Genomic DNA, 12,966 nt, shown 5'->3' on the forward strand with positions numbered 1-12,966 from the left:
CGGTACCTCAGAGCCGTCAGCGTTGAAGTGGTCCAGCGCCTGCTTTCGGATCTCCCCTTTGATCGAGCCGTCCAAGCGCTGGAAAAATCAACAATAATGATAAAAGAAAGAAGGTAAAGGAGCCCTGAGGAACTGCTGCACCCAAGTTCTGGGAGCCCCACAGCCCCCTTCCCTGCCTGCAGCATTTAATCATTAAAAATAACCGCCAATTAAAAATAACTGCACTGCCTTAGCCCACTGTGTTGCAAGGGGGGGTATGCTCAGGCACTAGTCACACAGCGGGTGACACTGCAGCTCCCGTTACAGGCTCCCAGCCAGGATCGCTGCGTTTGCTATCCTCTCCTCGGGGTTTATCACAGGACGAAGGCCAAATCAGGGGCCTGTCAGAGGAGGTGTTTTGCAGAGATGGGGCCACACTGAAACGAAGGGACTTCCCAGTTCCCTCCAGTATATTTCAGTAAGTGCAAACTGTAATCCCAGCCACCAACCTCTGGGAAACTCAGCGATTCCCACTGCCCAGGCTCCCTCTGCATTTTCTTGAATTTTCAGGGGAACCCCACTGCTTTCCATGCTGATGTTTCTCACCTGAAAAGGGTAGTGTTTGATAGTCAGGTACTCTGCCAAGATGTCCAGCATCCTCACCATCTGGGAGAAGATCAGCACTCTGTTGCCTCTCTCCCGCAGCCTGGTCAGCAGCTTGTCCAAGAGAATTAGCTTCCCACTGCTCCTGATCAGAGACTGAAGAAGTAACCGTCATTCCAGCTGATACTTTCCAACCTTACCCTTACGTACACTACACAGACATGCAGAGATTCGGTTCTTTTGGGGTCATGCTTCTTCCATACATCTCTAATCAAATCATCTGGATTTACACAGCAGAGGCCACACGCAAAATGAATCATCCAAGATAGATCTTATATTGCATGCACCTCCCACTCTAGATGGCCACAAAACTTTGCCTACAGTGGAAAGGGAGGGCAGGAGAGTCAGTGGCTCAGCTGTGAGGACTATTTCTAATGGAGAAGCAGCAGAAGCTAATACTTCACCAGATCTTACCTGGGTGGGAGGACAAAAGAAAGGGGGACGTTAAGGAAAAACAATGGTAACCAAAGACACTGCCCACCTGCAGTGTCTCAAGGCCATTCTCTCTCTCATTTTCCTCAGGAGGTTTGATAAGGTAGCAGTGGTTGCAGCACTTTTTCAACTCCATCACAATGTTCAGGAAACCAGAGGTGCTCCCCCTCGTTCCCTTTGAAAGAGCTTTGTAGTTTCTTGTCAAAATCCACCTGCAGGCAGGAAAACAAAAAGTCCAGATCATTTCACAGTGCAGACTGGGCATGCCAGAGCCTGGGAGGAATAAAACCTTCAGGGACATCTTGTTCAGGCATCAGTCTACTCCCCTCCCTCTCTCTCTCTTCACTTCTTCTACAGGATACTGCTTTTTCCTCACTAGAAACCCTGACCTTACTTTCCTCTTGATATTATTACAGTTTAACATTAAACAGCACCACAATTTTGTGACGTGCTTTACTTCCCCCCAAGAAAAACAATTGCCCCTGTCCTGCAAAACTGGCCAACTGAACTGTATCACACTAAAAAAGCATCTCCAGACTACTACAGAGGAAAAGATACCACAAGACCCTTCCTCAGATTCCTACCGTGAAGCTCCGGCTGCTAGAGGTGACTGCTGTCACACTGCATTCTGAAGGACAAAGTACACTGAAACATATTCCCAAGGCACATAGAAAGATGAGCCCATTTCTACTGGCACTCCCAGTAACTTAATAAATGACTCACTTGTAATACTGTTTCTGCAAAGCAGACATTTCCACGCGGAGGATCTGCTCCACTTTGGCTGGCAAAGATTTCTCCACATCCTTCTTTACTCTGCGTAGGAGAAACGGCTCCAGGACTTTGTGAAGGCTCTGGTAGCCATTCTCTCTACCTTTTCCGTGATCCTCTTCAAAATCCTCCCAGAACTCAAATCTAGCAACAGAAATGAGGAGCAGAGAGGTATCAGAATACTTCTTGTCTTATCGCACCAAACATCATCTACCAGATATACTCCTGCTGCACAACAAGACAGGAGATCATCAATTTGATGGGAAATACAGTGGAGGATAAAAGGTTCACTCTGCTCTGGCTAACTAAACAGACTGGTGGTAAAGCTAGAAGTTCTCTGGGCTTAGGTGCCCTCCTAACATCTTATCTTTGAGCTCCACACTGACTCCCAGGACCCAAAATCCCAGGTTTTCCGGTATTCTGCTCTGCTGTCTCCTGCTGGCATTTACCTGGCAGCGATTTCTGAACTTTCCACAGTGCCCTCCCCTAGGCAGGGCTTTGACAACTGGACTATGTTTTACACTGCTCTGAAGGCTGTTTTGGATTGCTGCTTCCTCCAACAGCTCCTTTGAAACGCGGAGATCTGCTCTTCTCCTCCACTTGGGAGACCTTGAATCTTTCCTTCGCTCTTTCTGTGATCCAGCAAAAAGAATTTGGGAGGCAGCTCTTTTTGCAGTCAAACATAATTTTGGTGAGTTTGGGGGCTTGCTTGTCTCAGCCCATTTCGTTTTAAAGAAAACAAAACATTTGTTGTAACGCAGACACGTGAACGATTGGCTAGACAGCACCGTCCTTTAGCAATACTCCTAGAGACTGCCATAAAATGGTTGGCGAGGGTGGCTCAGAAATGGTTGGGATGATTGCTTAAAACAAGTTCAGCTTTATAGAGATGGCTCTAAGACAGCAGACAGATTTGAAAGACATGTATTAGGTTTCCCCATTCAATTTGCTGCCAGAAGTACTCCTTGTGTTAGTCATTTAACCTCTGATTTTCCCCACCAATGTTTGTTCCCCTTTCATTGCTCTACCTCCATTGAGTTTAATTCAGGGATTTAATTCAGTGATTTCTGCCATTCCGCACTCCCTCGAGCCAATTTAATGGACAAGAACAGACACAGAGGTATTTTTTGAAGGACCAAAAGGAGACTTACTTCTCCGGCATGATGAAATGCAGGAGGGACCAGAGCTCTTTGAGCGAATTTTGAAGCGGGGTGCCAGTGATCAGCAGCCTGTGGTTGGACTTGAAATCAATCAACGTTTTGTACAGCAGAGAGTCGTCATTTTTCAACCGATGGGCTTCATCCACGCCTAGAAAGGCCCAGTTAATACTTCCCAAAACAGCCTGGAGGAAAAGAAGGAAAAAAAAAAAACCAGGCCCCAAGGAGACGCTGGGTCAGACAAGCCCCACCACCTTGCACATGCCTCTCTCTCCATGGCCAGAAAGCACTGCAGCGTGTGCTTTCCAGTGTGTCCTGCCCCAGCCCTAGACTAGTTTTGCCTCCTCAGAAAGGAAAGGTGAAAATTAGCCACGCTGTATAGCACTCCTGCCATATCTGAGTAGTCTTTCAGCAAGTATACCTATTTTAATCCACCTTTGCTTTACCCAGAAAGCATAGTCCTCCCCCACCACCCTACTCCTTCCTTTATCCATGCCCATGGGGCCCCACTGGAGCAGCAGCAAGAGAGCAGACAAAAAAGCCTATAAAGTTAAGGTAACCTGAGAGTTTTGATTTTTTTTTTTTTTTTTGCATTAGTATTAAGCTTCTTGTTTTCTGCTAGGACTCGGTGATGCATTGCAAGGGGCATTAGTATTAAGCTTCTTGTTTTCTGCTAGGACTCAGTGATGCATTGACAGGGCTGATGAGCATTTCCTAAACAGACAGATTTCTCCTAAGTGTAAAAATCCAGATACTGTCAACGCTGCGGCCAGTGGTTCAGTGTAATGTTTTGTCCTCTTAACTAGCCTAAATTAAACCAGGTAAAATCCAGCCACTGCCCTCCCTGGTGTCTTACAAGTATAAAGAATAACACAACTGCCACAGTACAAGAGTGAAGACACTGCAATGCGTGTCCCACATTCCCTCTGCACTACTGGCAAGCAAAAGCAAATAGTAGCTGTATTTTCTCCATCACCACAGAGGAAAGAGGTAAAACCCACTAGCTGGGGGCTGGCTTCCCCCTTTGCAAGTGAAAGAAAGTCTAAATAAAAAAATCCTTGGACTATTACCCACCTTATCCTTGAGGAGGATCTCGTATGTTGTGATAAGTGCATTGAATTTCAACCTTTTAGACTGAGAGTGGATCCACTCATATTCACGTATCTGTGAGAGGAGACAAATGTTAACTTCAACCCATGTTATCAAAAGGAAGGAGTTAACAAGTATTACTTTAGTGTAGCTATAGCCAGAGACTCCAACCAAGTCCAAAACCCCTGTTGTTCATTTGATGAGCTCAGGGTGCCCAAGGAGCAGCTTGTTTTAGTGCACACATGGTTCAACTGCCCACGTGGTTCAACTGCCCTTGCACAGGCAACAAAATAAGGTCAAAACAACTTGCTGTTGTGACATTACCCCTCATCTGCCAAATGAATGAATCATCTCACTAGTGACACCTCTAGACTCACAACATTTGTGTGCTTCATTGCCTGAATAACTCAGAACATAGGAGGCAAGCACTTTTACACTGCTATCCTCCTTACTGCAGCATGTTTCAGCCCAGTGCAGCAGTGGTTTCCAGACCCTCTGAGGGAAGCCAGTACTCCTGTGCTCATTCTAAGAGGGGAAATAAGGTAGAAAAGTCCCTGCAGCAGTGAATTATACCCAAGTGCTCAGCTACACTAGCTCCAGCTGCCTGCAGTACTGCCAGTACTGTCGGCTTCTCCAGCAAATGTGTCACACTTTACACAGAAGCTGCTGCTTTGCACCCAGCATTTCTACCCAACCCCACACCTTTTGCTTTTTGATTACATACCATGTTCCTGCTCATGAGGTCTCCAATGTAAACCACCACATTTATCTCAGGTGCCCACACTTCAAACTCTCTCTGCCATGAGGTGAGAGTGGACAAAGGCACCACCACCAGGAAAGGGCCATACAGCTGGTGCTGATGGAAGAGGTACGACAGGAATGATATTGTCTGAATCGTCTTGCCCAGGCCCATTTCATCAGCCAGGATCACGCTGTTGTTCCTGAAAAGGAAGAGAACAAACATAAATCCTGTCTGAGTGCGTGTTTCTGCCACTTCTAATTTATTGTGCACCAGCATGAATAGCAATCCATGACAGGGACAGAAAGGGGGCAGTGCAAAAAAAATTATCTGAACACTTCCAAGTGGATCCCAGGGACATCCAGACTGTATGTGGCACAATAACTTGCAAAAAGGAACAGACTATGATCACTCCAAACTGGTAAGCAAAGACAAAGGCAAAGGGAGAGAGGAGTCAGTGGCCTAATTTTAGAAGGACATTTCTCAAAGACTTCAACAAGTGTGTAAGCATGCCGAGCCAGAAACCTTTTTTTCAGTTAGGGCAATGGAAAATTAGGACTGATAGGCACTAGGCTCACAGAGCAGCCAAGTCCAGCATGTGAACAGGCCCAGAAAGGGAAAATGCTTTTTGTTTTCGCACAAGGTTTCTTAAGTTCATGCTCTAGATAGTTCCTGCTTGCGGTGTCTGCAATGCAGCTGGGCATGGTAACATTTGAAATCCTTCAAGCTGCAGAAGCAGGACGGGTAAAGACCTCACTTGAAAACAAGAGGGTCAGATCCTGCTGGGACAAAAATCAGGAGACAAAACGAACATCACATAGCATCTGTACGTACTTGCACCACGAGTGAGCGAGCCAGTTGAGGCCCTCCAGTTGGTAATCTCGCAGCTCCAGGTTCTCACCACCAATGTAAGAAGGCTGTTTCTTCAAGGCAACGAACCTTGGTCTCTGCTTCAATACCTGGAAAAGAAAATGCTGTAAGCCCACTGAAGAAAAAGATAAAGGTTGAAAATTCAGCAATGAACGTGTATCTGTTCATTAGTTAAAGTCCATCCACATTTTCCTAGCCTGTGCTTATGTCTGCAGTTCAGAAACCACTCCACAGTGTTATGTTTTGCCTGCTGTCCTCTGGTTCTGATGACCAGGGCTGTGAGTTCCCCCCAGGAGTACAGTAAGCTGTACATAATGCACACTAGACGGAACAAGCTCCACGTTCTTTTTTGTCCTCTTGCTTTTTCTCCCATTACCTCTGTCCCTGTCCTCCACTATATCAGCATCTTGCAGGTTTTCTCTTTTCCCAGGTGTGCTGTTTTTTCATCCAACTGATATTAAAACTTTGCATTTCTGCAGCAGCTCCTTCTGAGGAGGAAGCACTTTGCAAGGATTAATCAAGCCTCCCACTCCCCAGGGGGACATAACGTTCTCACTGTGCACAGAGTAAATGAAACCAAAAGGGGGTTCACACCTCTGCTTAAAGTACAATACAAGAACAGCAAACAACCATTCAAACACTGGTGGGAGGATGGGAAAATGTTCTCTGACATTTATCCTGACAAAACTTCACATTCCCACTGCTCACATCATCACCCAGCCCAGAGAAACCCAGCAACAGGAGAGAAGAGAAGCAAGCAAACCTTGCAGTCCCGGGTAGGAATCGTTTTGGAGTTGTTACGATTGTTGAAGCTGTCAATGCAGTGCTGAAATTTCTTGCTTATCAGAGCCTCGTCTTCCCAGCTGCACTCGGCATAGGGCAGCCCCATCCACTTACACAGGTATTCAGGGTCATTCGAGGATGTTTTGCGACTGTTTGCTGCAAAATATGCAAAAAAAGCCCAAACCTCAGCAACTGTGGTTCTGTGGCTGAACCACAGACGTGGTTCAGAGGGGCAGTCTGAACCACCCGTACAACCACAAGACAGGTCTCAGCTAGTAGGAAAAGTTTAGAGGGACCAAAAAATGCTCCTTTACCTGGGAAATCTGAATGTCCCGTTGTGGACTTGCTGGTTTTCACAGCTGTGTTTGGAGACAGAAGGGAAGGAAGGGTTTGGAGGGCTGGCAGCCAGCAGAGGGAGCAGGGCAGGCAGGCTGTCACTGCCACACACCCCATGCGTTTTCAGAGGAATTGTACTGGAAATAGGTTAAACAGCTCTCCAAGCCAATTCCCAAAGAAACTGGATGCCGGCACCTCTGAGTGACATTACTGTGATATTACTGAAGTGCTCAGTAAGTCCTGTTTTTATTTTTAATAAGTAATCATGATAATCTAACCCCTGAGCTGCCTTGCAGCCTAACCACATCCTCAACCACGTCATGGAAAGTGGTCCTCACAAAAGCCAGGCCTGTACTGCTGCTTTGGATGCAAACACCTTGCACCCAAAGGGCTGAAGTCAAAGAACTTCAGCAGCAGCAACTTCAACATTCCCTTGGGAACTAGTGTATCATCCCATACTCCAGGCAAGGAGAGTGATTGATCTGTATTGCTTGTAAATACAAATCTGTAAACCTGGATTTCTACTGTTCAAATCCCTGAATTTCACACACTGAAATACACTTAACACCAGTTTTTTTTCCTCCAGAGATACTGGAGGACAGGGAAGAAGAAAGAGCCGTACACTCATTCTGCTGTTGCTAGAGATGAAAGTTCCCACACCTTACTTCACCCCTTTACAAAAGTGTTGGGTTCACTTACCAATTACTCTCTCCACTATTTGATATTGTTTGTTCAGCTCTGAAGCTAGCTCTTGTTGGCAGTTGAAATATTCTACATCTTCAGGTGATACCTTGCCCAGCCTAGATGCAAAAAAATCCAAAAAAACCCCCCACTATAATGCTTCTGTCGTAATGCTCGTGGAGGCCACATATAGAAATTCTACTTTCCTATATGGTTCTGTAATTCAAGTCACTGAAGCAGACTACTGCTTATATGACATGTTTCTTAAAGCTTCCTGTAGTTATAAACCATTACTGAGAAGCAAATATCATAGATGTTCATACCATCTCCCTGTTAAATGATGCCTTATTCTGCTGCAAGAATCAGTCTCAAAACTGGAATCAGAGATGGAAGCTGCTACTCCAGCTTTATCACTTTGGAAACAGATAGCTCCCCTTAGAGTTCCTGAGGAGTTCAGACATAAACTGATACAAAAACTTGCATACAGACAAGCCCATAATTAACAAAGGTTAATAAGGCTGCAAGCCCTCATGTCACCTCCTGGGCCAGGTGAATCTGTGCACCATTTATTTGTTGTCAGCTACTCCAATTCTTAAGCCTGGGAAGTGGCAATATTGTGAATTTCATGCCTCTTCCTCTCTCTTTCAACACCACGGACAAAGACATCATTTCTACAAGGGGGGATGTTCATCAGTAGGCAAAGGGAAACATGAATGTTGTGCACCGAAAACAATTGCTTTGGATGAAACACGCTTTGCAAGAAGAAATCAAATGTTTTCAGCCACGACTCTGCAAACCTCTGGCTAAAAAAGATTTTCCCAAGGCCAAATCACTGGTTGAAGTAAAGCATACCATTGCTTGATCTCCTCCTCTTTTTTCTTGAAGTTTTCTAGCTTTTTCAGGCCCTTCACTTTCTGCTGCTGCAGGGACTCTTCACTCTCCCATGTGCTATGGATGTATGACCAGCCTTTCCATTTGATCAGGTACTGAACTTCTCCCTCATCCTTTTCAGGATCAAAGTCAGCGCTTGGGTTGCCATTGGCTTCAGTTGCATACACTGTGGTGGAAGCACCAGTGGCTGCAAAAGAAATCAGGCTGCAGTCGGTACCTTTGTTATCAAGCACTGGACATGAACTGCATTAGAGCAGAAAGTTATTTTTCTAATGCATCTTTTGTGACAGCACAAAGAATATCCTACAGATTCTGCAACCCAATAAGACAGGCACACAAAAGTTTTCCATACAACAGAATCGTTTTAAATCTCTCTATCATAAATGCTTTTTCTTTAAGTATAATTCAAAGGTCTCTTGAAAATGTTCACGACCATTCAGTTTCACAAAAACACTTTTGTAAGGCTATAAGAACAAAACATTGGCTTTATTTTCATTATGGCTTTGTTAATGGAGCTATGAAAACTGACTCTACTGGAAAATCTGTTTTATATTTCAAAGAAGAGAAAAGCAAGAATTGCAGAACAATGAATGTGTCTTTAAAATGCGTGCACGCTAAATGAAAGCTGCCAAAACTTGACATTCTAGGTTTTTCAATACTAGATTTTACAAAAGCTGCTAGAAGACATAAATAAGAGGCATAGAGGAAAAGGTGAAGAGCACTGAAACAACCCTTGGCTCCACTTTGAAGTTGCAAAAGCATCGCACCAGCTCAAGAGAAACTGAGTGCACGATTGACATCAGAAATAAAGGCTTTTTCCAGAACCACGCACCTCCTTTTTTTCCAAGCCTGATGTCCAAGACTTTCTCAATAGTTTCACTGTTGTCTTGCTGTTCATCAGCTCCTTCCCCAGTCATCTCTATCAGGTCATCAGAATCCGTCTCAAAATCATCATCTTCTTTGTAACTGAACAAGATCAAAACCAAACTGATATAAAGCCCTTGACTCTTCCCAGTCCAGAAACACACAGAATGGCATGGACTGGAGGCAAGCCTTCTCCAGCACTTATCCTGGGGTTCAGTGCATGTTCAGAACATGCATTTCTTAAGTTAGCCATTCAGTATTTTTTCCTGAGACACTCAGATAGCTACACTTTATCAGATTAATACTCTATCTTGTCCATATACTTTTTCTGACCATGGCCAACACCAGATGCTTCATGAGGAGGTGGAAGGAACAATCCCTGCAGCAGAAGCAAGAACCATCAACAGAGAAAGTCTACGCTCTGTTGAAAGATTATTTTATGTTTAACAATGGAGGTTGCAGAGCACCGAAAGGTTGCATGGGTGCCTACACTGCCCTAAGAACTACACTTCTCATCTTTAGTGAACATTTAACCACCAAAAAATATTCTTCGGGTGGTTCTTTGCAAGACCCTTATTAGGACTGCCAAAAGGTGAGAAGGTATATTGGGGAACGGATAATGCTTTACCTCCACCATGTCTCAACGCTCTGTCCCAAGGCATTACCCACCAGCCCCTCTCAGACAATTGGTCCAATCTAGCACAGCTCATTTTACTCATTTTAATCTATCATTTGCAATTCTTAATCTCATCTGAGAGTGCTTTAGAAACATTATGCAAACCTCCTCACATTTCTCTAAGCGGGACTGGTAAATATTCGCTCCTTTACAAATGGCAAAACAAGGTAAAGAGAAGTCAGATGTTTGCAGCATGAACCTGTCAAAAGAACCACATCTCAGCCAACGCACATCTGTAGGGCAGAGCAGGGTCTCTCTGCAGGATCACACAGGGAGTCAGGGCCCTCTGGTGCCCCCGCTTCCCCAGCCAGCCAGTTCTCATCATCAAGCAATCCCACACTTCTTGATACCTGACATTTTTGGCTGCTCTTCGTCGAGTTTGTCTCTTGGGGGTCTCATCATCTTCGTCATCATCATCATCTTCAGATGAGTCCGGTTTCTTTCTCTTCTTCCCACGCTGGGGTTTGTGAGGCTTTTTAACACCAGTTTTGGCCACTGTTCTAAAATAAGCATTAATAGAAAGCCATAATACAGCGTGTTTTACGTAAACATCCATTTTAGTAAGTCTCTAAGAAAGCAGGAATCTCAAATATTAGACTCCTGATGATTTAGTCTGCTCTAACTACCACGGAAACCATTGCATCACTCACTAGAGTACGAAATGGGTAGACGAGAGAGTCACCAGGTCCTAGGTTTACTAGGTCATAAACAAGGGTAATATTGCAGAAAAAACCCCATTCTTTAGCAACAAATAGAGATTACATCTCCACCCAGCACAGGCAGAAATGACATATGCAGAAAAAAAGACAGATTGAACCAACCACTCCTTACCTCCTTTGGGCAGGTCTTCTTGCTTTAACTTTCTTCGGTTCAGGATCACTCTCTCCACTGGTGCCTTGCTCCGCTCCATCTTCATCCTCTTCTTCACCAGAGACCTCTCTTTTCCATTTATTTCTATGGTCAGAAATGTAGGTCATCAAGGGCAATCATATTTCCACACAAATACTTGGCTAAGCAGACATCCAAGTCATCTAGGTTAATACTAGCAGGCCAGAATTACAAGAAAAAGTTCAGAACTGCACTCCTGGCTGTTCAGTGCAATGCATGGGGGATTTTATGGCATGATTCTCTGCTTTTAAGAAGAGGCCTCAGTCACCTAGGTTTTAGTTCATGTAGGGGCAGTATATCTTGAGTGAGAGAGGCTCTTAACTAAAAAACAGTGCTTGTGGCAGAGCTGTACATCTTACAACTGGGTGGGCAAGTGCTTCAATTTATTTATTTTTCATTTCCACTTCTGCATTTCTGAAATGAGCTGGAAAAATCTTAAGAGATTTTTTGCTCACTTTCACTTATGGAGTACGAGCCACAACATGCACAGTTACATGATCTCCTTGTAGCTCAGAAAATGGAGTAAGTCTCCTGCCATCTAAATTCAGGCAATTAAAGTTTCCAAGTGTGAAGCCAAATCACGCCGTACCATTAGTGGAAGGAAGCAGGTTCTGTGGGCAATTCAGAGCAAAGCTGCAGCTCTGAAATGCCCGTTGAAAGAGCCTTTCCTCTCTCCAAGAGGTATGTGGGGAGTCCACAGAGATTATTCCCCTTGCCCATGCTATCACAGTCCTCCCTGCGCTTTATTACCTTCCCTCCTGTTCTGCACTGGTGTGTACAACGGAATGAAAAATTAAAAGACATGAAACAGGAGAAAGAGAGCTGGATCATGTGGCTGTGTTTAAGTTTTCTCCAGCAGGCAGCTTGCAATTCCCTTCAGTTCACTTTAGTGTTTGGAAAAACTAGAAGGGACTTAGATGGAAAAAGGCAGTAAAATATAACTGTAAGTGATTGGACATCCAAAATATCTTTTATGGAAGGTCTTTTGTTGTAGCAGGTAGTTATGAAAGATAAAGGAGGATAATTTGGCATTTTATTCTCTATTAATCAAGAAGGGGAGAGGAGCAGGGATTAAACTGTTTTAAGTATCTCTGATGGAGAATAAGTAACCTGATGAAGAAATGAAAAACTGACAACAGAAAGTGAACCTGACTTGCCCAGATTCTGTCACAGGCAAAGTGGAAACACATAAACAAAAGAGAAGTTGGGAAATTACATCCATCTGTAGATCCATATTCATACTTCAATTTTAGTCATCCAAAGTACTATTACTGGAAATATTAAATAATTTATTTTACAAGCTCTCCATGTTGACAATGCCTATCAAACAATGCAATACTACTGTTCTGAAAAGTAAAGAATGACAAAGTACCACCATTCAAAACCCTTTCCCTAGAAACTTACGTTTTTTTCATTTGCTTCTGGCCTCTTCTTTTTGGGCTCTCATTTTCAGATTCACTACTTGCCTTTAATTGAAAAGAAAGAAAATCAGGTTGTAGGCTTCACTCTGGACTGTCTCCTCAAAGACGCAACTGAAACGCATGCACGCGGTCTGTGCTCACACACAACTCGACTGCTCTTTCACTGCAGCGCTGGAAAGATGCTTTGGTGCGACAGGGCTGCAAAAGAGCAGCCAGCTCCCCGGCACCATTCCCTCTGTGCTGCCTCGGCTGCAGGGTTAATGCCGCTATGCTCTGCAGAAAGGTTGGAGAGCTCTACTACAACATCTGTTCCGGAGTTCCTGAGCTTGGGATGCGCAAGGCTGCGATCCACCTACCCCTCAGCATCAACCGCCAATACCTGGCAGACGCTGTCTCAGCGGTGGCAGTGGCCAGGCAGACCCGCAGTGCAATTCCCCATGGATTACAAAACCACGGGATTAATTTAACCCACCAAACCTTGCACTGCCCAGCGCTGGAGGCAAAACGTACCCCAGAGAGAGAGAGGGCAGCTCAGCTTCTGCTACCTCTGCCTGTGGAGCAAGGTGAGCATCGCTCCTGCCTGGTGCTCGAGAATCAGGCAGCAGCGTGACTTTGTGCTTTCTGGACAGCACTTTCAGGGCCTGCCGCAGTGCCAAGGCTCAGCTACTTTACAAGGCTTTTAACTGAAAGTGCAGTGGCTGAATGTGCTTTCATGAGTGCCCATACTTG

At 44.8% G+C, this 12,966-nt stretch overlaps 1 protein-coding gene across 1 annotated transcript in view; it reads right to left on the minus strand.

Moving 5' to 3' along the window:
- Window positions 1–12,966, minus strand: part of CHD2 (chromodomain helicase DNA binding protein 2) — a 54,557-nt gene that overhangs the window by 17,301 nt on the left and 24,290 nt on the right. Inside the window, exons 5-20 of the mRNA XM_009576201.1 lie at window positions 12,221–12,282; window positions 10,760–10,882; window positions 10,279–10,428; window positions 9,221–9,354; window positions 8,350–8,575; window positions 7,516–7,616; window positions 6,795–6,839; window positions 6,461–6,636; window positions 5,662–5,786; window positions 4,813–5,029; window positions 4,074–4,163; window positions 2,994–3,184; window positions 1,798–1,986; window positions 1,124–1,286; window positions 586–738; window positions 7–78 (exon numbers count right to left, since the gene is read on the minus strand). Of these exons, the coding sequence (XP_009574496.1) occupies window positions 7–78; window positions 586–738; window positions 1,124–1,286; window positions 1,798–1,986; window positions 2,994–3,184; window positions 4,074–4,163; window positions 4,813–5,029; window positions 5,662–5,786; window positions 6,461–6,636; window positions 6,795–6,839; window positions 7,516–7,616; window positions 8,350–8,575; window positions 9,221–9,354; window positions 10,279–10,428; window positions 10,760–10,882; window positions 12,221–12,282 (2,217 nt within the window). The remainder of the gene's footprint in view (window positions 1–6; window positions 79–585; window positions 739–1,123; window positions 1,287–1,797; window positions 1,987–2,993; window positions 3,185–4,073; window positions 4,164–4,812; window positions 5,030–5,661; window positions 5,787–6,460; window positions 6,637–6,794; window positions 6,840–7,515; window positions 7,617–8,349; window positions 8,576–9,220; window positions 9,355–10,278; window positions 10,429–10,759; window positions 10,883–12,220; window positions 12,283–12,966) is intronic.

The sequence above is a fragment of the Fulmarus glacialis genome, unplaced genomic scaffold, assembly GCF_000690835.1.
Source record: "Fulmarus glacialis isolate BGI_N327 unplaced genomic scaffold, ASM69083v1 scaffold18834, whole genome shotgun sequence".
Taxonomy (NCBI): domain Eukaryota; kingdom Metazoa; phylum Chordata; class Aves; order Procellariiformes; family Procellariidae; genus Fulmarus; species Fulmarus glacialis.